At 36.7% G+C, this 25,737-nt stretch overlaps 1 protein-coding gene across 2 annotated transcripts in view; it reads left to right on the top strand.

Annotated features, from left to right (window-relative positions):
* The window catches only part of LOC145674312 (stromal membrane-associated protein 1-like), a 58,234-nt gene that overhangs the window by 24,575 nt on the left and 7,922 nt on the right, over positions 1-25,737 (top strand). For both annotated transcript variants that reach the window (XM_081744194.1, XM_081744183.1), the window contains exons 4-6: positions 8,833-9,114; positions 18,879-18,997; positions 24,713-24,835. In XM_081744194.1, coding sequence (XP_081600320.1) covers positions 8,833-9,114; positions 18,879-18,997; positions 24,713-24,835 — 524 coding nt within the window. The remainder of the gene's footprint in view (positions 1-8,832; positions 9,115-18,878; positions 18,998-24,712; positions 24,836-25,737) is intronic.

Below are 25,737 nucleotides of genomic sequence, written 5' to 3'. Positions count from 1 at the left end.
GACACTTTTATGTCTCCGTACAAAATAATTGTGAAATTTTTTTAGAATTCTTGTCTCGTATAGCTGCTAGTAGATTTTGATTCAAGTTTTTGTTCAGTGTTTCCCCTCTTATATGAAATCGAACCTGTAACCCATCACAGAATAGTACACAAAATAACTTACCAATACTACTTACACTGTCTTTACTTGGAGATGCATTTGTAACTGCGTATTTTTAAACAAACATTTTCACGTATATAATAAAAGTGGCGTAAATTAAAAAATAGAAGATTCTATTTCTTTCGTAACACAATTTTAAAACAAACATTTCTTTATCCAGTATAGGCAATGTGATTTTATTTTCTTCGTGTTTCACATTTAACTATTTTATCATCCATCTTACCCCCTCTCTCTTCCTTTCTACTCAACATATGAGCTTCTGATTACTGAACAAGCACACAAGTATCTAAATGGTACCATAAATTATTGCAATCAAAACAAACTTTACTGCTTCGAGTCGCGGAGAGCTAATACAATTAGGTGGGAACAGGACTTCTTAGTTTTACTCTTATAACTGTTCCTCAAATCCTTTCTTAATAAATAAAATACGCATTGTGTTTTCGTGAACCATAGAAAATGTACTTTAAAAAAGTTGTCAATTTTTGAATTCATTTCATTTTGTGATTCATCTGAGCTGAAACAAAGAAGTCGTCAGCGAGGAAAGCCTCTCTAAATCAACGAAGAAACTAACCTCTTGACAGGAAGACTAGAGATGACCGTTACACATCATATAGAAGAAATACAAGAGATTTCATGAAATAGTAATGAGCAATATTTATAACTTGTTCTAATAAATCTCGAACTCAGGCTAACACCGTGACAAAATACAAAGAAGGCGATAGCAGGATCAAATAGACGACATGCTTTTAATAGTTCTAATGGAGTAAATTAAAAGACAATTAATTTAGTTCGTAATTGTATATCCAGCATGGAAAGTGAATATTCCAGATTTTATTGGAATAACATTTTCAACATTAAGAACAATCCTGTCAACTCATTTGCTAAAATGTTAGATGGGAAAAGAGTGAGAAGAGAAAAAGGAGTCCGCAGTCCGGCAACTTGCGCTAAATATTGCGTACTATAGGCTGCTGCTCATGTTACTTCTCATCTGAAAAGAGCTCTAGAGTGTTTTTCACAGTCCTTTGCACCCTTCAAAAACAAACGGCATAACTCGATGTTGTATCACTGCGCGCACGACTATTTGTTGATTGGAAAAGGGAATTTTGCTTCGGCTGTTTCCCACAATATTTCTGCTGCAAAACGTGCATGTATTCCTGCCACTGCGATGTGCATTACTCGTCTCACTCTCACAGCATCGCCGTGACATGGGGCAAAATACCCAATATTATATAATTCCCCCTCCGTTAAGAGCGACTGAACATTGTAAGTTTTCTTCAAATTGTAATTACAGATGGAATCACAATAAGTTATGTCAATATTATCAACTGAACGATTAAGATATGACACTGGTACGTAATAGTAAGTATATTTATCATTATAGGAGATTTTTTTCTTTTTCATCTATTACGTAAATCCATGAAGACGGTACTTTTTGTCCGTAAGTTCAATTTCTTGATGCTTTCTTACATTGTATAACAGTCGAACATACAAATAGTAACTTCATATAATCCTACAAAGTAAGTGTATAAATAAATAATGTATACACACTATTCTATGAGAACATGAAAATTAGCTACTTACGATCTTAATTTTCTTCTAGTGAATTAAACAACATTGATATCGTTTGATAAGCTATTTGCTTTTCTCCTGTGTTTACGAGTTTGCATTGTTTATGTTTAACAGAATAACTCGGAGCAGCAGATAACCTGCTCGCTTCCTTTGGCACGCGCTTCGCGTATTTTATCATTTGTTGTAACAGTTTATTTTACAGTGTTGATTTTAGTTCAAGATTTCGATCCCGTATAGAGACATACTTTGAGTGGGAGCGTAAATGTTCTTACTGTGCCTTAACAATGCTTAATTACCATAATATATTGCATTTGTTGTGAACTATTTGCTTATGAAAGGATCAACTGTTATTAGTCTCATTCTCACTGTTCCTAACTTACAATGATTTTTCATTTTTTGATAAAGAATCGTCAAAATTTGTCATTTCAGAAAAATGGGCTGAAATATTCATCTCCCCCCCTCCCCCTATATATATATATATATATATATATATATATAAAAGGTTCTCGGGGTTTTCTTGTTGAAGATATTAAGTTCCTTATAGTATTTCAGGTCATTGCTTGACCTTTCATTAGAGATGATGATGAATTTTGTAATATTGGATAGGAAAATTTATAACCAGTGTTTTTTCCAGACATGTTTTTGGAGGCACTGCCCCCGGAGCTGTGTTAGTGCTCCCCCGGAGGAGACCAAAATAATATGTCTATAATATAAAAATAAATAGAATAGTACCAGTAGTACCCCCCCCCGGAACATTTTTTCTGTAAAAAAAAAAAATGTTCATAACTTTTGATGTTCTGCAGAGAAATTAAGAAGAAGGTACAATATGCATGTTAAATTGTGTGCTTCTTTATTCCTCTGTAGAACCCAAATAGCTTCTTGGAATTTGATGAATGATGTATCGATATAGTCTCATAACTGATATTTGTTTATGACGTTATATTTTCTGTTAGATATCAAATGAATGGATAAGTCGCGCGGATTCGAAACATATTTTATAGGTATTTATCACATTACATATAACAAAAGAATTAAAACAATAAATTTTCTATTCAGTAAATCAATAACCTCAATAATTTTCAACTTCTTGAAAAATAAACAATTGCTTGTTCCAAGCATTCGCTCACCTGTATTGGAAAAGTAGAAGAGGCTCAATATTTTGAATGGAAGCGGCGAGTTCAAGTGCACATGTTTCTATATCTATTAATGAGCTCCTCCGTAGTTATATGATTCGCGTACGCGTCGTTAGGTGTGGGAGACCCACGTTTGACTTTTGGAGGGAGTTCATGTAGTTCGGATGGCCCGTTAGGCTGTAAGTCCACGTCTCATAATGCCTCGCTGTTGAAAGGGACGATAAACTTTAGTCCATCCATCCAACCATAGATCTGCTGGTCGGGTCACTAAGTCAACATGTAAGTGGCTCTGAATCCTAACATTTTGTATTGATTCGGAGCTAGAAGAAAGGAGTTAGGAGTGGGGATAGTAAGGTTTAGTTGTAATTTACACTGGTAAAAGAAATTTAACATGTAGTCGTGACTTTCTTCCTCCTGGTGCGTGTCTACATTTACATACTAGTTCGAAGATTCCGGAAAGCAGTAGCGTACTCAAGGGAGGTTTCAGAGTTTTAACTCTTCTTGAGCAAGATATTATGTACAAATATACAATTACCATATTGAGATACGTATACACTCACTTGAAATTATATGAATTTGGAAGGTAGAACCCTTTTCTCTTGAACTTCTGCGTACGCCACTGCAAACGAGAGAAAATGGTTCCTGATTCTCGCATCACAAGTTCATATCATTTCATTTTTAATTTCATTGTTTTCCCGCCTTCAGTTTGTTTCTTCATTTCTTAGCACAATATTACATATATATATATATATATATATATATATATATATATTGTTTAATTCGTTGGCAACACTTCTACACTACAGTCTGCAAAGCTTCGTGAAAACAATTTTAGATGCCTACATGCTTTGTATAGGAGGATCACTACAAAAGTCGTCAGCATTTTTTAACGAAGATGAGAACGACGCAAGAAATTCTGAAATATGCAAGTGGAAGGTTAGTACATATGGAAGTGTTACATGTAAGAAGCGGGATGAATATACATCTCTTCATCAAGGTATATCAGGTGAAAAATAAGGACAACAAATCGTTCGTTTCATACACTTGTTTTATCCTGAATTACAACTTTACAGACCATTACAAGTATAATTGCAATTATGTGTAAAGACCCAGAAACACGTACCAGTAGCATCCATAATTCTTGGAAGTAGCCTTTCAGAGAATCCACTATACACTACCAACGCTGTCGAAGGCGCCGAATACCCATGGCTTCACTATGAGCGAATGTTCTGATTTCACGGTTCATTGTTGTGGCAATATCTTCAAAAGCATGTTCATTCAAGGGTTCCTTCACGATAGGTATGAACTCAAAGTCGCAATTTGATAAGTGACGAATAGAGTGGATGCTTGAGTACTCCCCATCTCCATCGTGCGAAAAGATTCTGCACACACATTGCCGTATGGGCTGTCGCGTTGTCATGAAGGATGAGTGCATCGTGTAAACATTCAAGGTGTTTCTTCTGAATGACCCGACGTAAGTGTCGTTGCAGGAAAGTGCGGGAGTAGTGCAGTGAGTTCACAGTTTGGCCATGTAGGACGAAATGCCACAAAATCAACCCTAATATCATATGCTAGGATTTGGACAGTCGACTGTGATTATATTCCATATCTTAAAGGAAATGTGCGCAAATGATTCATAAACAGATTTTGGCTGTATATGGTGAGGAATAACCATCATATAATACTGTTAAACAATGGAAGAGAGAATTGATATACAGGATGACCCAACAGGACGTCCATCCACAATAAGAAAATCAAAAGAGGAGAAAGTGGTGCTTGAAGATAGATGTGTAGCTGTTAATTTACTTAGCTAGGGAGGTGGCCATTTGTATGAGTCATTTTATAATATCGTGCAAATGAACAAGCTGACTGCAAGGGATTCTCAGACTATTATTTCTAAAAAAACTGCAACGTGTGGAATCGCATGGAGCACTTTGGACCTGCATCACACAAAGAGTTGGAAAATTCCTTAAATTGGGTACAAAGCTGGCGACATCTGTGTGATCCTGAAATGAAAGAAACGGGCAAAATATGGAAACATCCCTCATCACACACCGCGAATAGCAGGAAGTGTAATGTTCATCCAGCAACTGACCGCCGCGCCACGCCTTGGGTCCTGCATGTTGCTGTTTTTATCGTTGTTGTGTGGTCAATAAAGGTTACTTTTTTGTAAGGTTTTTAGGCGTGAAATTAAAAACTTTTGAAGAGTAAAACCGTGAAAAAGTCGACTCCAATAATTTAGTTTGCTAGTGAGAAAAATGAAATTTCGAGACCTTGTAAACTTCTGTATGAATATCTGCTTCCGTTCGAATTTTATTTTATCAGTTTTCCTTCATACTTGTATAGAGCTGGCGATTTTGAGCTATTCTTTGGATTTCATAGATATAATTTTATCATTAGATGATGCGCAAATGCCCCTTATTGTTCAGTTGGTGTGTTTGTCTCGGGGTACACAGTCAACCATGAAAAACATGAATAAGCCGTGGATTTCGCATACAATGAAACACCCTGGAAATTAGTGTTTTTCCCGCTTCTTATAAGCACAGTTGGCGCTGTATAAGGTTGAACGAGGGCGAGTTTAATTATTCTACTGAAACGTATCGACTGCTGCACCGGTCTGGGTCCCGTCCATGTTTCGATCTCGCACTTTGCGATTTTTATTGTTGTTGTGCGATCAGTAAAGGTTATTTTTGTAAAGTTTCTGATTGTGAAATTGAAAAATTTTGAACACTAAAAGCCATTGTCTCTGAAAGCAATGTGCATGTTTTACGAAAAAAATGGCGGGAAGAAGTCTTTTAGATGGTTTTACACGCGTCAGTTTGGAAGAGTAATTTAGAGAAAGTGACAGCGATTTTATTGCTGGAGACCCGTTCACGTTTGTAATGGTTTTGGTGAGTTTTTGCATACTGTACAACAACACTGCCGAGATCCTTTCTTAATTCATAGAAATTATTAATGAGGCACCGATTTTATACAATTGAGAAGACTCACATGAAAGATTTCGAAAAAGAACCGACAGAAAAATGTGCAAAGTCTGGTCAAAGAAAGAAAAGGAGGCGGCTAGAAGAAAGGATATATGGTACGAGTGCAGCTATTACAAAAATCGTACTTTGTAAGGAACCGTGCTTCGAAGTGTTTCATTCGAAGAACGACTTCACTTCATAAATTGGTAGACTCTAGTGCAGTGGAAATGCTGAAAATGTAATCCACTGTTTAAAAAAATATATTGTAATCAAATATAGTGCACATGCTTTATATATATGTATTTCTTCAGCAATTTTCTGAATTTTATGCAGTATATTATGCACTTTCCAGTATAACTTATTATTGGAATGTAAAATAATATACCAAAACAGCGTTGTATGAGACATTATTTTTCCATTTCGAGATTTAGTTTTTATTAAATATAGTAAAAAAGGCCAGCATTTATTGGAAGACCGGTTTCTCAAGAGGCCAGCACTCAAAATATTCAAATATATCCGAAGAATAATCACTCGAAGTTATCTCGCGCTGTTACTAATTCTCTGTTAGTCGTAAAGGGCAGTTGTATCCTACTACAGAGCCTTATCAATTTAATAGAAACACGTCAGATGCCTCGGTTGGCGACGGTCAGACGGCGACCCAGCATCTAGCTCTTGGAGTGTTAGGGCAAACTCCATAAGAAGCACTAGAACGAGAGTATGCACTGAACTGAGCAGACGGTGATAGTGTGAATAAGTCGAGCTCTGTTATTTCCAAAGAACGCAAATTGTTGGCGCTCGATTATGTGGTGCGAGCAACGAAACTAGTGTGTTAGGTGTGTCGCGAGGCCCAATGACCAGAGTGATGATCGCCTACAAAACTCACGGGAAAAAACATCGGCGAAGATAAACAGAGCTCAGAAGAAAACCGTCGCTGTCAGTCCCACAGAGCATTAAAAGCAGATTGTTACTCAGACCCGCGGTGGAATTGATGGAGGAATTCAAGCAGCACCCCACAATCGACAACTTGTGTCTACAATCACATTCCGACCCGTATGACTTGAACATACGGGGTCTGGTTGCACGGGCGAAGCCGCTGATACGTAGAGACGAAACTTTCGCTAATGCGTTATGTGCGAAACGTAAAAAAATAATAATAAATAAAAAAAAAAAAAAAAATCAGGAAACCTCAAACTTTTCGTTTCAGAGCCAGAAATCACGTTTATATTATCGCGAATTTTTTAGAAATTCGGTATTACTTGCGGTAAATGCGAATGAAAACGGAAAATTTGAATTATTGCTAATAGTAGTTAAAAATGGCATTTCCAATATTATTTAACTTAAAAATCGTTGCATTCTACTGAAAACGTGCACAACGTTAAATTAAGTCTGACAGGAGAACAAACTAAATAGAAAAATTGGTAATGTCTTGCTGCATGTAACATGCTGTTACAGGAAATGTTAAAATTTTTGTATTAATTTCTATGCTTCAGTGATTACATTAGCTAGAATGTGTACCTAATCAAGATCCTCATTTTTGTATTAGATACACCTTACTACCAAAAATACACTGCTCTCAAGTACCATATTTCTTTTTTTAAAAAAATGTGCTACATTTTAAAAAAATAAATGTGAAAATTGTAATAATTAATGCTACAAAATATCAAAATTTTTGCTAAAAAGTTTCGTCTCTAGTCATGGTTCATCTTATTTCAAACTACGGTCCGTGTTTACGTGTGGCGGACGCCCAGAAAAGCATATAATCGCATTCTTTCGGCCAACTGTGGAACACAGCGGCTGTCTGATGCTTTGGCTCCATTATCTCGGTTATCAGTGGGTCCTGTGTTGACGGTCAACTCTCGTCACTTCCCACGATCATGTCGCCATTTTAGAAGACCATATACATCCTATGGTCCAGATGTTTGTGGGCAGTGATACCATATTCCAGAGTATTCCCATTCACACAGACGGAGCTGTTGCGGAACGTAAGATGAACACCTCCTCTGGCATGCCCAATCCCGGACGTTAATATATTGCGGATCAGTGCTTCTCTGATCAGTTTTGGAGTGACGATTCTGGCGCAGTTTTTTTGCCTCTATCCTCTCATACGGAACTTAGTAATGCACTGGAAGCGAAGTGGTGTAAGTTTCCACTTGTTACTATTCACTATCTCTGTAACTTCATTCTACATCACCTCAGGGCTGTACTGATTGCGGAAAGGTGGTCCAACACCATACTAATCTGATACGTCGAATTTTTAAGGTTATTTCCGTTAAATTGATAAGTCTGTGTATATATCGTTCTTTAAATGGACAGGTTAAGCGTGATGTATTTGTTGTACTTGTTCACTCATTTCCGATGAACTGCGTGAGCTATGTATGGAATTTACAATGGTTATGTTTTGCATTGACTTATAAATATTATAATGAAAAAGAAAATTTGAATTCTTATTTAAGTTTCTGAAAAAAGAGAACTTTAAAGAGCAAATAAGTCGAAGTTAAGTAAGGAAGGAAAACATATTTACATGAGCATAATGTAAAACATACACCGGCCTCTGCTTTCTTTATCAAGCAGACATATTGTTTGTAACTAAAAATGTGAGTTTTAAATCTTTGCACTTAGGCTGAGAGCGGATGTGGCGAAATCGCTTAGTTCTACCATTATAAATTACGGTTTCAGTGGTACACTTGTTAGTTATTCACTTTTATGAAATGATCTATGTTACCGTAGTGATATTCTGATTAAAACTATATGCAACAGATTTTTTTTTTCAGCAACTTACATTCAAGTACTGATATTACATCATCTCACAAAGTTAAATCAGATTTAAAAAAAAAAAAAAGAATTGTCTGTTTACTGTGGAATAAACAGTGGACAAAATAGACATTGTCCTAAATTAGAAATTTTATTTTTCATCTGACTTTTTTTGTGTGTATTGGGAAACATGTGTGAAAACTTGTGAACACTTTGTTACTGTCGAAATCACATTTGAAGCATTGATTTTCTTTCAGATGTGCCTACTTCATCCGCATCTGGAGGCGGAAATGGTTCTAGTGGGAATGACATCTTCACTAATTTCCTGAGTGCGCCACCAGCATCAAGTCAGGAAGTGGCAAGCACCGGAACTGAGAGCGCTGCAGCAGCAGAAGGCGGAAAGAGAACGGCAGAAGAAGAAAGTTTCTTTAATCAAGCAACACCTGGGAGTCAAGAAAAGAAACAGTTAACTAAAGATTCCATATTAGCATTATATTCTCAAGGTTCCTCTACACAGCCAACTGTTTTTGGAGTATCAGGTATTATTTTCGTATTTTCTCCTTGTTTATTTGTAATGATTTATGGAAGATTTGCAATAACACAAATGGATTTTAGTTTGTTTCGTCTGTTGTGCGCAAAATTCGTAGTTTGAGTACAAAATAGCGTGTGACTAAAAACTTAATTTCATTCACTGAATAGGGTCTATGTCGATGTGATCCATGATCGCAAAATTGCGATATACGAAGTACTATTAACGACATTCCTAAATTAAGTTTCGTAATTTTTCCTACATAGCCGCCACCGACACATTTATCATATCGCGAAATCAACTTCTAGAAACTCTCCTGGCAAAAATCGATGTGCAGCGATTTGAGGAAGTTCTACAGCCTGTTGCACCTCTTCATTACTTCCGAAGTGATGTCCAGATAGTGCTGACTTCAGCGGAGGGAAAAAGATGAAAGTTTTGATACGGGCAAGGTCTGGGCTATAGGCCGGGTGATTGAGTCTCTCCATTCAGGTGACTAATGTGTCCCGCACTGTCCCTTGTGTGTAATCTTGCATTGTCGTTCAAGAACAAAACATCTGAACTCAAGAGCCCTGGTCTCTTGCGTCAAATGGGGGACTTAAATTTGCTTAGTATGTGGTAATAGTGTGCCGCACTGACGGTCCGTACAGTGAGAGATGAAGCAATATGACACCCTTCGCGTCCCAGAACACATATTAGCATATTCTTTCCTATAGACTGTGACACTTACGTGATGGGTGAGCTGGAATGTTTCCGTATCGTTGAGGCGGCAGCAAGCTCTGGAGTAAGGTTGTATACTCAGGTCTTATCAGCTGTGATAATTCTGAACAGGAAGTCATTGACGTCTTACTAGTGCCGTTTCACCAACCGTTGTAGGTTTTCATATTTCAGGGCGGAATAGAGCAATTCATCAACGTAAAGAAATGATTCTCTCTCTCTCTCTCTTCTTTCTCTCTCTCTCTCTCTCTCTCTCTCTCTCTCTCTCTCTCTCTCTCTCTCTCTGTCTCTGTCTCTGTCTGTCTTAATGTTTTGGTTTTATTGATCCAGGATACCCACAAAAGTCGTGGCTCTCCTTTCCTTCCTATTGGCTACTGGAAAATCTCAACAGAAAAGGAAAATGCTTGTCGTATGAAAAAACTAATTGAATCAAAAATGAAATATATGACGTTGAGTCACACAAGCGATAGTGACAATATACTACAAACTGAATCAGTTGTGAGAATTAAACATGCAGAATATGTTTAAGCAATTTTATGACGTACCTTCTACTAGGTTATTCCGGTTTTGTAATATGTCATTTATTGTTGTATACAGCAGATTTTTTTTTTTTTTTATATAATAGATTGAGTTTGCACTTCCTTCTGTCTGAATGAAAATTGTGCCACTTAGTTGAATAGTATGCACAGTACTGAATAATAGATATGGATGCAGGTTGTAAATACCGAGCCTTTATTTATCTTACTCCGGTCATAATAGGTCAATTTAACATTCGTACTAGGAAATTAGGCTAGATTCATTCTAAAATTAAATTATACTAGCAAATATAGATCGAAAAAAAATGCTCTCTTGCTGTGGGTTCGATAGTTTGTTGTTATTACCTCTTTTCTCAAACATCCCAGCTAACAGTGAATTTTGTGGTGGACAAACACCATTACTCGGGGTTCTCCTGTTTCCTCAGACTTTCTTCGTTCCACCATTTCCTTCATTTCTCGTCATCACCGTCTCCTTTAGCCTAGCCGGCATAACCGTGGGACGTAAAACTCAAAAGATTTCCTTTTCTTTTCTCAAACTTAAAATAATTGAATAGCGAAAATTTTGGTTGAAACATTTAGAAGAAAAATCATTAAAAAAGCAATTGATATTTTGAGAAAGAAGTAAGAAACTCCGCTATGTGAATCTGAATAAGGATTTCGTGTCGTCCTGGAGCATAGAGTTTCTAAAAGTATTTCGATCTTGTCCCGCCCTTCACCAATCTCTCTGACCTTTAACCATACCATTTGTGTTAAAGTTGCTCTTGGTTAATCGTTGTTTACAGTAGCTCCGGTTAATCGTTCGTCCCATTGTTTGAGACTCTCCTTTCGTCGTACCTCATTCCTTTATTACCAAAGTACATTTTGAAACCACCACACTGTCATGATATGCCATCCCTAGATGGCAGCCACACGTATCACATTATCACCTACCAGGAAGGCTTGTAATCATACGGCGAAGTCAGCGGTGATGTGCATGGAGCGAGTGGCATGTTAAATTGATACAATCCCATGATCCATTCCGCATAGATCTGTGTGGGTTATTGTTGTTGAAACGGTCGTTAGGCCGTTGACAACCGCGCACACTCGATGGTCTTTGGAAAGTTTGTCAAGAGGAGTGGAACAGATGTGGTTCTGCGCAGTGTCCTTCAGTGGAAACGCATGCAGGACGTAAGCTAACAGGCAAGGCTTGCATATCAAGCAGGTGACGTCGCGGTACTTCGTAAGCTGGTGTAAGGATGCCAAATTCCTTACCATAAACCTGAAATGACCTTCTGCAAATATGTCATTATTAGCCTTAGAAAATGGCGTAATCCATTTCGTTCGGTAAAACGCAGAAAGGACGTGCTTTATGGACAGTTTTCCTATTATAATTTTGTTCATACTATCTCAAATGTTGTAGCATGATAGGATTTAGCTTAAGAAATGAGAGCTAGAAAGTTTAGTTCGGTAGCTCATACTTTTTTGAATTACACTAGTTAACAAATTTAAACTTTTTGTTTGTTACATGAGAAAAACCACCTGATCTTAAAGGAACTTTTTGCGCTGAATTCGAATATGCACTCGGTTTCTCTCCATCACGTACAGTTTTGCCGTAACAGGGATTTTCGGAAATTCCCTCAAAAATTTCCCTTTTTCAGATATTTTATTCCCCTAGCTCCTGTCCCCTTACATATAGTAACATAGAAATTATACCTAAGTATACCTTGATTTATATTTAATAAACCCTAAAAGTTTCGTAAAAATCGCTTTGTTCTTTCTAGAGAAATAAATATATTTGTATGTATACTGTGTGCACTGTTTATTGCACCTGATAGTAATGCTTTCAGATCTCCTGAGTTGGGGTAAAAACGATTTGCTTTATTACTACAAACACAGACATAAAAATGAATATTTACAATAGTCAACAACACACTTGTATTGCTCTCTGTAAATTAGAAACGTGTATAAAAATAGAATGTACTTCCAACGTATATTTTTTTAAACGTACAGTATATGTATATCAATACATATATATACAGTTCTCCAAGTTTTTTCGTTTTGTTCATGAAATGGTTATCAATATTTGTTATCAAATGTAACAGAATGCAAAAGAACTTCCACTTCCCGAGCCCCCTACCAACTGGGAAGAGATATGGCCAAAAGACTCTGATGATGATCATGACCTTGATGAACCATCGACATCAACATGTACACCCAAGGATCCAACGTTCATCCCTGACTGTGTTCGCGAGCCACATTTCATCCGGCAATGTGAACTTAATGACCTAGTCTATGATTTGCACCTGACAAAACAAGAGGCGGAACTTCTGGGATCAAGGCTCCAGCAGTGGAACTTATTGGATGCAGAAACGAACATATCAGTGTACAGGAAAAGGCATGTTCAATTTTCAAGCTATTTCTCAATGCAAGATAATGTGTGCGTATGTACGGATATAAATGGGTTGATGGCGGAGCTAGGAATTCCTTACGTTCCAGAAGAATGGAGGTTATTTATCAACGCGTCAAAGGTCAGCCTTAAAGCTGTCCTTTTACATAATGGAAATAAAAAACCTTCTATACCACTTGCGCACTCAGTGAAGATTAAGGAATCCTATGACACCATGTCAACTTTGCTAAATCTTATAAATTACAAGGACCATTGTTGGCAAATATGTTGTGATCTCAAGGTAGTTGGTATTTTATTAGGACTGCAGTGCGGTTACACGAAGTACCAATGTTTTTTATGTTTATGGGATAGCCGAGCTGATGACAAACATTATGAAGTGAAGGAATGGGAACCTAGAGTGAATTACGTACCTGGAGAATGCAACGTCAAATACGCTCCTTTGGTAGATCCTAATAAGATATTACTACCGCCACTTCATATCAAGTTAGGACTTATGAAAAACTTTGTCAAAGCCATGGACACATCTGGTGAAGGTTTCAAGTATTTGCGAGATAAGTTCCCTAACCTGAGTGATGCTAAGATTTCAGCGGGAGTGTTTATTGGTCCCCAAATTAGGAAATTAATGCTTGATGATAGCTTTGACAGCAAGTTAAACAGTGCTGAGCTAGCTGCCTGGACAGCATTTAAGTGTGCTGTGCGCAACTTTCTGGGCAATAACAAAGCTGAGAGTTACACAGAAATCGTACAGGACATGATACAGAAATACAAAGAGTTGGGTTGTGGGATGTCTTTAAAAATCCACTTTTTGCACTCCCACCTCAGCTTCTTTCCTGCTAACCTCGGTGCTCTCAGCGACGAACAGGGGGAAAGATTCCACCAAGATATAATGGCAATGGAGAAAAGGTACCAGGGACGATGGGATCCTTCAATGATGGGGGACTATTGTTGGGGTCTTGTTAGAGAATGCAACTTTTCTTACAAAAGAAGGAAGTAGTGTACGTTTTTGTAACATAATGGAAGTTTCATATATTGTGATAGTTTTGATTGTCTTTTCATGACCTTTTGGTACATTTGTATTATTGTTTATTGTAAATTGTCACACTTGTAAATTATATTGTATTATATTTTATATATGTGTTTGTGGTAATAAAGCAAAACATTTTACCTCAACTTAAGAGATCTGAAAGCATTACTATCAGGTGCAATAAACAGTACACACAGTATACATACAAACATATTTATTTCTCTAGAAAGAATAAAGCGATTATTACGAAACTTGGAGGGTTTGTTAAATATGAATCAAAGTATACTTAGGTATAATTTCTATGTTAGTATATGCAAGGGGACAAGATCTTGGGGTGTAAAATAAACGAAAAGGGAAATTTTTGAGGGATTTTCCCAAAAATCCCTCTGTTACGGGAAAACTGTACGTGATGGAGAAAAACCGAGTGCATATTCGAATTCAGCGCAAAAAGTTCCTTTAAGAACAGGTATTTCCTTTTATGTAAGAAAACCTTTGTTAACTAGTGTTATTCAATTCAAAACTTTATAGAACTTCCTTTTATTTTATTCCTTAGTTGTTTCTGAGCATATGTGAATTATTAATATGGATCTTATTTTAGAGTGGAATCAGGCTGTGATTTATCTGATATTGTGATTCAGCGTAATAGTTTTGTTTTTCTTTCTTTCTTTCTTTCTTACTTAAGTATAAGGAAAAGTCTTACTTCATTCCTCCCCTTTTTCCGAGTGTTGAAACATCATACTATTGCTGTATTTTTTCCGTAGTCTTTACTTCTTGAGCCATTTAACGTTTAATTTTGCTTCTCAATTTTTTTTCTTTATTAGCTGGATTGGTTTCCGCTCCTCGTAATGCACAATCATTCCAAGTTGCTATTCTCATCCACCTTGTCATACCAAAGTCCATCATCAATAAGGATCTTCTTTACTGCGGTTTCTTTAATAGTTATAGTTTTGACTAGTATGGGTTATTAACTGTCATCTTCACTTACCCTGATGGTGCTGCAATCTGTGGGTATCTGCATTTTTGGACTTCATGTGCTTCCGTACCAACCTTCCTCCTTTTTCAGTCGTTTGTAGAACCGTCTGCGGTGCACTCAAGATTAAGTTAAGTTAAATATTCAAGTTAAGATTTCATTTTGTTTGTTTCTTTTTTAAAAAAAGAAAAAAAGTAAAAAAGTTACAGATAGCTCTGACTGAAAACAGTACAAGAACAAAAAAAACAAAAAGATGATTTCGGAAAGAAGTCTTCCAGAGCTTATATATTTAAAGTACTATCTCATTATTTGCGTGATGGAACTTAGAGGAATCTCTTTAAGAAGTTGTCAGATGGACAGGCTCAGGATTACAAAGCCAAATCGATAATTATTACCCTACATCGTTCTGTGACAACAGATTGTAAGGGAATTTGGTTAATGAAGGATTTATAAATTTATCTTGTTGAACTCAGCTAGAATTCAAAAGCATGAAGTTTTCAAGTTTCTCAAACGGAACTTAGTAAATTATATCATGTTACGTAAAAGAAATAAAACGCATCATTGGTTGAGTCTGTAAGAATCTTCCTGAACGGTTTCGACCACACACAACTTGGTCACGCAACCAGTGATATAAGTGTTCCACTTCTCTTTTTAAAAAATCGATTAAGAAAACATCAATCTCTGTCTATAAGTAAGTAAAGTTGTATTATGATTTTGTGTTCTGTTTTGTTAGCACACGTAAATAGGAAAGATCGTATATTGATTATTGCAACAATAAGTGTAGGTTGTACAAAGATAAAATTTGCGCGATGCCTTTACAGATAGCAGAAAGTGACATAAACCGTTAAAATGTTAAAGATTTATTTTATTTATAGTTGTATGATTTGACGTAGGAATATATTAAAGATCTGTAGTTAAACATTAATAAGCAAATGATTCTAGCTTGGGGTATTCCTTTGGTAGTAGATGTCCGGTATCTTGCGTTAACACACTGACAGCCATGTGAATCACCGATGATTCACAATGGGTGTACTTTGCGAGCCATGCGCATCATATGTGATTCACAGGCTTTGCATCCTTGTTTTTGAAGCCGTGTGAATCACCGGTGATGCACAAGCACATAACTTTTAAATGGTGAAATAAATTCTCCGGCCTCAGAAAGATGTTCGGCATCCTTAGTTTCCGGTTTCTTATAGTTTTTTCCCAGAAATTATTTGATCGTTTTGATACATATTTTCCTCCAATAAAAATGGCCCCACGATGCACCTTACCAGATTTCACTCTTGACATTTAACGTGTTACAGATATGCAATATTTTCTTTTAATTATGCCACCTCCAAAGTTCGTCCCCCAATTACTAATCACCATTCCTCGTTTAAAGGAATGATCCCGAGAACCGAACTTGTGTCCACAGATTAAAAGCGGCTCATTTAACATCTGTGTGCACCCAGGAGGAATAGCATAATTGAATAAAACAGAAAAAAATAAATAAAACGAGCCCCCAAAGAATCTCTCTCTCTCTAGGCAATGTACCAAGTCCGGTTTAGATGTATTAGATTTAAACAAAACTTCAACACACCAAAAAAAAACAACAATCAAATAGGTAGTTCCAAAAACCTTAATGGGAAGTTAATATAAGAAAGGAAAACGCCCAAGGATTAACCTATAGTAAATCTTTATTCATACTAATAGAAAAAAAAAATCTCGAATCGTTTATCTGGAAGTAATGAATCCAGCCCTTTATAGGAGAGAATCATTTATCGCGCATATCCCCCAAAATTGGCAGAAGATTACTGAACGAATCACTATTTTAACCAAAAAAAAAAAAAAAAAATCAAAAATTTCGCCTCCTAAGTGAGGTGTCAATCGGGACTTGAACCCCTAGCTTCTCCTCCCTCTAAAGAAGTGGCGTGGCCCCAAAGCCAGTTAAAAAACAGCGACTTGATTCGCATCCCCTTCATACAACCCTCTTGTTGTGTGGTACAGTTTAAGACCAACAATCTCCGTACCCCCCCCCCCCCCCAGACTCTCTTCCTCTTAAGAGAGTTGTGGTCTGAAAATATGTCAAACTATATTTTTTGCATCACGGCGATACAGCCCTCTTGCTGTACCATGTTAATCTTTAGCCGCTTCTTCGAGACCTCTTTAGACGGTCGAGCTGGAATCCTCCCCCACCTATGATTCTCCTGCTCTTATATAGTAGATAGAGCCAACGGTCACCAGCCGGACTCTTGGTTTAAATATTTAAAAATCAACGAAAAAAATATAAACGGGCAAGATTAGCGTTCGTTTTTGGCTCTCCCCTAAGTGAGCTGTTAAAAAAATCCTGTTTCGGAAAGAAGGAAACTGCTGTTAACAAGCTACAGAAAACAAAATTATACAAAGACAAGAATAAAAATATAGATTATATGAACTGCAATAATAATTTACCCGGCCGGGATTTCCTCTAAATTTATATTAACTAAGAATACATAAAATATACACGAATATTAAACAAGATAATAATTACAAATATTAATAGCAGCTCTCTAAGAGGGGACTGCAATTATCGCGTCTATTTAATGCAAATGTATATTTTCATTACTACGTAAATGGGTGTATGTAAATTGTTAAATATAGACAATCGATCAAAGTGGACATGTTTCTAGGCTCTGATCTTACACTTTACGAAGTTGCAATGTCATGTCGGCTTTATAACGAATTACGTATTATGTGAGAGAGGTGCTTAATTCGTTAGCAAGACACTGACTCCAGTTTAAGACGATGCGTACTATCCGTGTTTTAAAAACTTAAACTCCATTGCATGTATAATGTAAGTCTGTTATCCATTTCTTGAATGCAAGCAACGTTCAACTACAAGACTTGTGAAATTCATGGAGACTGTGCAGTTAGTGACAATTGGGTGATATTGAGATGAGTGCGACAGGTTAATGAAGTACAGAAGAACATGCATTTTATTGAATGGAACGGGCATAGTCGTACCGCATTTGTTATCAGTTCCACAGTAAGATCAAACAAGCCGTTAATGTGCGGCGTCTTCCTTCGGTGAATGGATACAAAACTTGTGTGCTATGGTAATTACCTCAGCAGTGAAGAAAAAGTAGTGTGAGGAGTGTACAACAAATAGCAATAAAATGATTTATAAGTTTTATTTATATTTTTCGTAATAGTCTATTAGCGCTTATTTATCCAGAAAATAAATTTTGGTAGGTTATTAAGAAAAATCAAAGAAATCTTGAACCATGCATGAACAACAAATTGCTTAAAGAAAAATATGACATTCTGCAGAAGTAATAGCCTACACTGTTGAGAGACAAACGCATCCTTTCTTGCCATTCTGTAAGCACGACCTTCTTAAATCCTTCTTGTGGCGCCGGTAATGTAGTCACTAATGCTCTCGCTGGACTCGATTCCCGGTGGGGACACTCAGTCGAAAAGGTGTAGCAGCTTTTCCAGGCCAGCCATTCCAAGTGAGGTTTTCCTGAGTCTTCCTCATTCATACCAGACAAATGCCGAAATGGTACGTAACACATATGTCCCAGGCCGCTTCCTTTCTCTTCCCCGGATAATGTGCTCACCGAGGGACGTCATCCCTCGAGGCTTAAGATCATGAATCCCAGAAATATGTATAAATAAATAAAAATAAATCCCTCCTCGGCTGTTGAGAAAGATTGCACCGCAACCTGGATTTGAACATCCATTGTAAATTGCTGACGTGTAATTCTTTCTTGAACGTCAGGAAGAATCGGAAATCGTATGGGGCAAGATCTGGGTTGTAAAGTGGCTGTGGAAGTACTGATTTTCTTGTATTTCTAAAACTATCTAGACAACAACTCACAAACCTTAGGTGTAAAAATCAATACCTTCTTCGCACAGTTGCTGAGCGCAGATTATTGAACAAAATCAAATGCGTTCAAAACTTTAGATCGCTTGAGACACTATTTAATATTGTTCAATAGGGCGAATTTTTCTCGTGGTTTACTTCGGTCCGATATGGAACCACTTTAGAGCACACGTCTAAAAGAAAATGAATTAAAAGCCGAGAATGAAGGACTACTCTAATATATAATTGGAGAAAGTTTTCACTTGTAGATCATTTGTAGGTCAATTGGATCACATTACTAAGAGTGATTTTATTTTCTAGGTGGTGTGTATCCACAGGGTTTCCAGCCTGCTGCAGTTCCTCAAATGAATTTCGGTGCTGTAACTAATGGAATGATGGGAGCTCAACCAATACCGGCTCCGGTAGGTGGTATTATGCAGGTGAGTTTTGAAACGTTAATATTAAATTTTCGTAGTTTTCTCTTAAACTTTTACAAAGTCAAAATTACTATCAAACAGTAGATGGTGCATAGAAATTAATTATGAATTCCAAGCTAAGTCTTATTCGCGTGCTAGATATTGATTAGAGAAATCGAAGCAGGAAAGTGAAACATGCGTGTGTATGCACTTAATATTATTATTTTATGTTAAAATTAGCATTCAAGACAGTGTGCCTGTTTGAAAATGAAAACTAAACTTACTCATTTGGAAGATTTATACTTTGCAATCTTTTAAAATTTAGCTTATAAAGCAGGTTATTTATCTCTTATATGTTGTTCGTTTCTCTTGTATAGTTCTGTAGAGAGTCTGCAAGTTATTGAAGGGAAAATAAAGAAAGGAGATTGTACAAAACTGAAAAACAGTGACGTGTTTATGTAAGGAACATTAACCATGACTGTATAGTGAAAGGTTGTATGTTCTTCGTTTCCTATCTGTTTATTTCTTTCTGAAGAGAGTAGATCTCCATGCAGAAATGAATCTAAATAAAAATTTAACCAGTGGCCTTCTATAGTGTAGTCGCTAACGCTCTTGTTTTTGGTACGAGCGGTCCCGTATTCTATTCCCGGTGGGGACACTCTCTCGAAAACGTGTAAAAAAGCCTTTTCAGACCAGCCATCTTTTCTACCCTGAATGAGGTTTTCCTCATTCATATCAAGTAAATACTGGGATGGTACCTTACATAATGGTCCCAGGCTGCCTCCTTTCCTCCTCCCCAATTCCCCGGGCAGTGTGATCGTCGAGGGACATCATTCCTCATACGTGATGGGCTAACATGACCGTAGATGCTGAAAGCCCAGGAATGTCAGTTTAATCAGTACCGATATGACAGTACGAGTTTCCTTGTAGATCAATATTTCGTATATGGTATGAAAGACTCGAATATGATTTATAATGGAATGTTATGTGGTTTTGTTTCCACAAACCTCAAACGAGCAAATATGACAGCATGTGACAAGAAAATTTGGTATAGGAATTTGATATAATAAATAAGTTGTGTGATAATGTGGCTGCTGACGTATGTCAAACGTTTAAGTAGCTAATGTATAGCTAGTGTATTGATCGATCAATATCTTCACAACTCACTTGATACAGTACTGTGTCAGTGCCGAAAATGCTTGAATTACCAGCGTGAAAAGCAGGTCGAATTCGTAAATTGGCATGTCAGTTGGCTCGGCGTCTAATTAACTTCTTGTATCCTTTTCATAATTTTGAAGCTGTCAGTCATCACATACGATATATTGGTGAGTTTAATGATGCAGCAATACCTTATTAATTAATTAATTAATTAATTTTGTTTGTTTTACTTACGTACAGGAAGTACTTGAAAGTATAGTGCAAGTAATTTCAGACTTAAAGGGCTTGTTTTAGTGGTGCCATTATATATATAGGTCACATTTTATGGAATTGCTTCTGTGTATAAAATAACTATAAAAATATTTCAATAGTAGTTTTTTCCTTTGTTCTATTATCATTTACGATGACTACTTACCGGTCTCATTTTTTGGAGGAGTTTAGCATGAGGTAAAGTTTTCGTAGGTACAGTTGTGCATATCAAGATGACAAAAACTGATAAATAACAGATAGTGTGGAACGGACAGTTCTTGCGATTAGAAGAACTAATTGAAATGCACATTATATTAGGATTTCCGTTGACCTGAAAAATCTGAAAAAATCAGAGGATTTTAAGTACGGATTTTTACTTTCCAGAGCCCATTTCTCATTTTGCTTTACTTGGCTGTTTGGTATGGGATATTCTGTAAAATAAATTAGTTTGACTCCCGCGATACCATATGAAAATTCTATTAGGGGATTTCAATGCGAAGGTAGGACGAGAGGATATTTTCAAACCGATTATAGGGAACGAAAATCTGCATAAGGAAAGTAATGACAACGGTGTGACTTTGCAACATCCAAAAACCTAATCGTGAAGAGTACAAAATTCCCATATCGCGACATTCATAAATACCCTTGGACATCACCAGACGGGAAAACACATAATCAAATTGATCACGTTTTAGTAGATAGAAGAAGGCAATCTAGCATAATTGATGTCCGGTCGTTTAGAGGGGCTGATTGTGACACTGACCACTACCTGGTAGCAGCGATAATACGAGAGAGGTTATCGTTGAATAAAGGTAATATTCATTGTCCGAAAATGGAGAGATTCAATTTAAAGAAATTAGAAGAGAACCAGGTAAGAGAGAAATACCAGATTGAAGTTTCAAATAGATTCTCGGGTTTAGAAGATTCGGAGTGCACTAGTGTTGAGGATACCTGGATTGAAATTAGAGATAGCATTAAAATTTCAGCAAAACAAAAATTGAGACACGCGGAAATACGTAGGAACAAACCATGGTTCGACCAGGAATGCATAAAACTAGCAGAGAAGAGAAAACAGGCAAAATTACGCTGGCTACAAAATCCGAATGAAATAACTACACAAAATTTCGCAGATATCAGGCGGAAAACATCCAAAAATTTTAGAACAAAGAAACGCGATTTTCTGAAAGCTAAAATTAAGGAACTCGAAGATAATAGTAAAAATAAAAACATCCGGGACATGTATAAGGGAATCAACGAATTTAAGAAAGGCTATCAACCTCCTGCTTATATATTAAAGAAATCTGGCGGTACAGTTCTCACTGACACGGATAGCATCTTAAATAGATGGAAAGATTTCTTTGACGATTTGCTTAACACGCAACCAAAAACTAGTATGCGTGGAGAAAAGGAGATACACACCGCAGAACCGTATATTCCAGAACCCAACCGAATAGAAGTAGAAACCGCTATAAAGAAATTAAAGAAACACAAATCTCCGGGTGTAGATGAAATTCCGGCTGAGTTAATTTTAGCTGGTGGCGAAAAATTGTGGAACAAGATACACAAACTCATTCTCCTTATTTGGAACAAGGAAGAATTGCCACAAGAATGGCAAGAATCAATCATTGTTTCAATTCACAAGAAAGGCGACAAAACTGACTGGAATAATTATCGAGGCATTTCTCTTCTGTCAACATCCTATAAAATCCTTTCAAATATTCTATTAGCAAGACTGACCCCATACGCAGATGAAATTATTGGAGATTATCAGTGCGGATTTAGATTAAATCGATCAACTATCGACCAAATATTTACCATTCGCCAAATACTCGAAAAAAAGTGGGAATACAATACCCGGGTACATCAACTATTTATTGATTTTAGAAAGGCGTACGACTCGGTTAAGAGAGAAACATTATACAACGTTCTTACAGAACTTGGAATACCGAGAAAGCTAATTAGATTAATTAAGATATGTTTAAATGAATCCCAAAGTAAAGTCCGGGTAGGAAAATTTTTGTCCACGAGCTTTCACGTCGAAAATGGCCTGAAACAAGGAGATGCGTTGTCGCCATTATTATTTAACTTTGTTCTGGAATACGCTATAAGGAAAATCAAAGATAGCGACCAGGGCCTACAGTTGAACGGTATTCACCAGGTTATGGCATATGCTGATAATGTAAATTTAATAGGTGATGATAGGAGAACAATAGAAAGAAATGCAGAGACCTTATTAAACGCTTGCAGGGACATGGGTTTAGAAGTAAATGCAGAGAAAACTAAATACATGGAAGTGCGTCGGGACCGGAATACAGCAAATTATGGATGTGTTAAAATATTAAATAATACTTTTGATAAAGTGGATAGTTTTAAATATCTAGGATCAATATTAACAGAGGAAAATCATATTCACGAAGAAATTAAATGTCGACTAAAAACAGGGAATTCGTGTTATTATTCGGTTCAAAATCTCTTGTCGTCGCGAATTCTGTCGAGGAATTTGAAGCTTAAAATATACAAAACGATAATCATGCCTGTTGTTTTGTATGGCTGCGAAACATGGTCACTTACTCTGAGGGAAGAACATAGACTGAAAGTATTTGAGAACAGGATCCTGAGACGAATATTCGGACCCAAGAGGAACGGGAATGGGGAATGGCGGAAACTTCATAACGAGGAACTACATAATTTATATGGTTTACTCAACATTTTTAGGGTCGTCAAGTCTAGGAGGCTTAGGTGGGCAGGTCATGTAGCTAGTAGAAACGCTTTCAAAGTCTTGACTGGAAGACCAATCGGAAAACGACCATTAGGAAGACCTAGGCGCAGATGGGAGGACAATATTAAGATGGATCTCGCAGAGATTGGAATACAAAGTAGAAACTGGATGCAGTTAGCTAAGGATAGAAGTCAGTGGAGAGCTTTTGTGAACGCGGCATTAAACCTTCGGGTTTTATAGGCCATAGAGTTAGTTAGTTAGAGAGAGAGTTTGCAGACCTTTTTGCCCCCACACATACTATATATGGGTATATGCATAGTAGATGAGGAATCCCCTGGATGGGAAAAATATGGTTGCTTCTTTACATTACGTAGAAATTTCTAAATCGTGACCTGGAAACGTCGGGAAATTCGCGCTTACCAAATAAATGGAATTCCTGTTATACATAAGATACTTCCATTTAACTTCTATTGAGACTGCATTGTAGTTGACCAGTTGAGCAGACGTATTATTTGTGCAGGTTGTCTTTTTCTTTTTAGGAATAGTGATGCGAAACCAACCCTTGTCAAAGGAAGAGATGTCCAAAGTCATTAATTCGGAACTTAACGCTCAACCGAGCTCAGCCTAGAACTTGAACATTAATTCCATTTTTATAGATCAAAGAAAATTATTGCGAAAATCAGTTTCCGTCTCAGTTGCTAGTTTCAGTTATAAAAACCTTCACCAACACTTTTGAAAGAAAACGAAGAACTCATACAAATAACACGTCTGGATGTATAAGAGTTAGATGTATTTTGTGTGTACTTACCACATGATTCCTTTAACACTCATACATGATCGTTTGCATCATCATTTTTCATCGTCTTGATACTTTCAACAGCAGATTGACGAAAGTTTGGCATTACATATTTACATGTGAAAATATCAATATCAATCTTATCAATATTGTATACTAATGAAAATTAAAAACACTTACCTAAACATCCAAGTTCTCAACGTTTCTGTATAGAATAAAAATTGGGGACTTCAAATAAATATGTAAAAAATTAAAAAAAAAATAAAACTTCGTAATGATTTTCTTCTCAATGGTTAATTTTTGATACCAATTAATTTTCAAAGTTTATTTTTCACAAGCAGTGAAAACAATTACATACACGCCACATAGAAATAAAGTGGTGCGTTGTGTGGTGTGTGTGTGTGAGAGAGAGTGAGCAAATGGATAATTTGTCGAAGTTTCTGTACTTCAGGTGTTATTACTAGTTCTGAGAAGACATCATAGGCTATAATGCAAAGAGACCCAAGATAATTTTTTACCAGTATTTCTACAAAGAAGTAGATTCATCAAAATGTAGTTCTTCGAGGAAGTAGATTTTAATAAAAAAATGCACCGATTACGAGAATTTATCGCGGAAACGTTTACAGTGATTGTTTAGAATTGGGATGCTTAGCTAAGTGTTTAATTTTTTATTATTAGTATTTGATATGCGTTCTTTTGTTCTACTCAGTAATATCTTCTGTAAGTCTTCAGCATTTAAAACTATCTAACCAGTTTTTTAAATAATGTTTTATATTAAACTGTTTAAAAATAAGCCATATACATTTTTTGATTGTAGCAAAATGGAGTATACAGCGGTATGGTACCTCCACAAGCAGCAGTTAATTTGGCTTCCAATCCCTTTTTTAATATGGGTTCCACAATGCCATCGGCCACCATGCCAGGAGTTGCTCCAGGACAGGTCTGCATTTTACCATGTGCTATATTCTCACAATGATTATCATTTATAACTCTCAATGTGTGTGTGTATGTATCTTTATTATCGTAGGTATGCATGTAGAGAACTTCTAATTAAGGCTATGCTATCGCATGAAACATATTATCAAGGAAAAATTAGTTCTGAAAGCATAGTGCATGACGTTGCTTTATTCCTTTAGTTATTTGTCCGATCTGATGTATTACAGTGAAGAAAGATGGAAGCGTTGTAAAAATTTAAAAATAGTAATAAGTAGTCGATTGAATGTAATAGGTCTGGTCGAAAGCAATGGCATCTGGGAAAGAAAAGGGACATCGGGCATAGCATTAATCCCAACGTAGGATTATGGGTATCTATGGATGCTGGGCTATGATCGTGTTGCCTCTCTCTTCGCGTAGGGGCTATAACGCGTGCTTTCTTTGTGGGTGGTACCCAGTGAGGGTACTTGCCTTGGAGTTCAAATTCTATCAGGTCTATTCAGATTATTTAAACATTAGGTCCCCTCTCAGAGCGTCGGTAATGAAAAGGGACGTTAAAAGCATGTAGGGTCATAATCACTTCTTTGATCTGAGCAAGTAGTTCATAACAAAATAAGTACTAATCATTTTTGAATTCCCAAGGAAATAATATCCAATATTTCGGATACTTGATAAGGACCATAGAAGCAAACTCATGGAGCACCATGATCTTCACAAGCTTAAATCTTCAACTTTAGTGAAAATTTTCATTAAAAAGGCAAAAAAAAAAAAAAAAAAAAAGTATATTAACCTAGTATTTCATGCCTTTCTCCGGGCTTCCTTATGTATTCGTTCCCCCTTTTTCGGGACAAACTTAAGTTCCCTCACTTGGCTACGAAACGGGACTCTCTCTTGGAAGTGAGAGAGCGT

Source organism: Thermobia domestica, chromosome 2 (genome assembly GCF_964235325.1).
Source record: "Thermobia domestica chromosome 2, izTheDome1.hap1.1, whole genome shotgun sequence".
Classification (NCBI taxonomy): domain Eukaryota; kingdom Metazoa; phylum Arthropoda; class Insecta; order Zygentoma; family Lepismatidae; genus Thermobia; species Thermobia domestica.
Note: the sequence above shows the minus strand (reverse complement) of the source record. Positions and strands in the feature narration are given on the sequence as shown.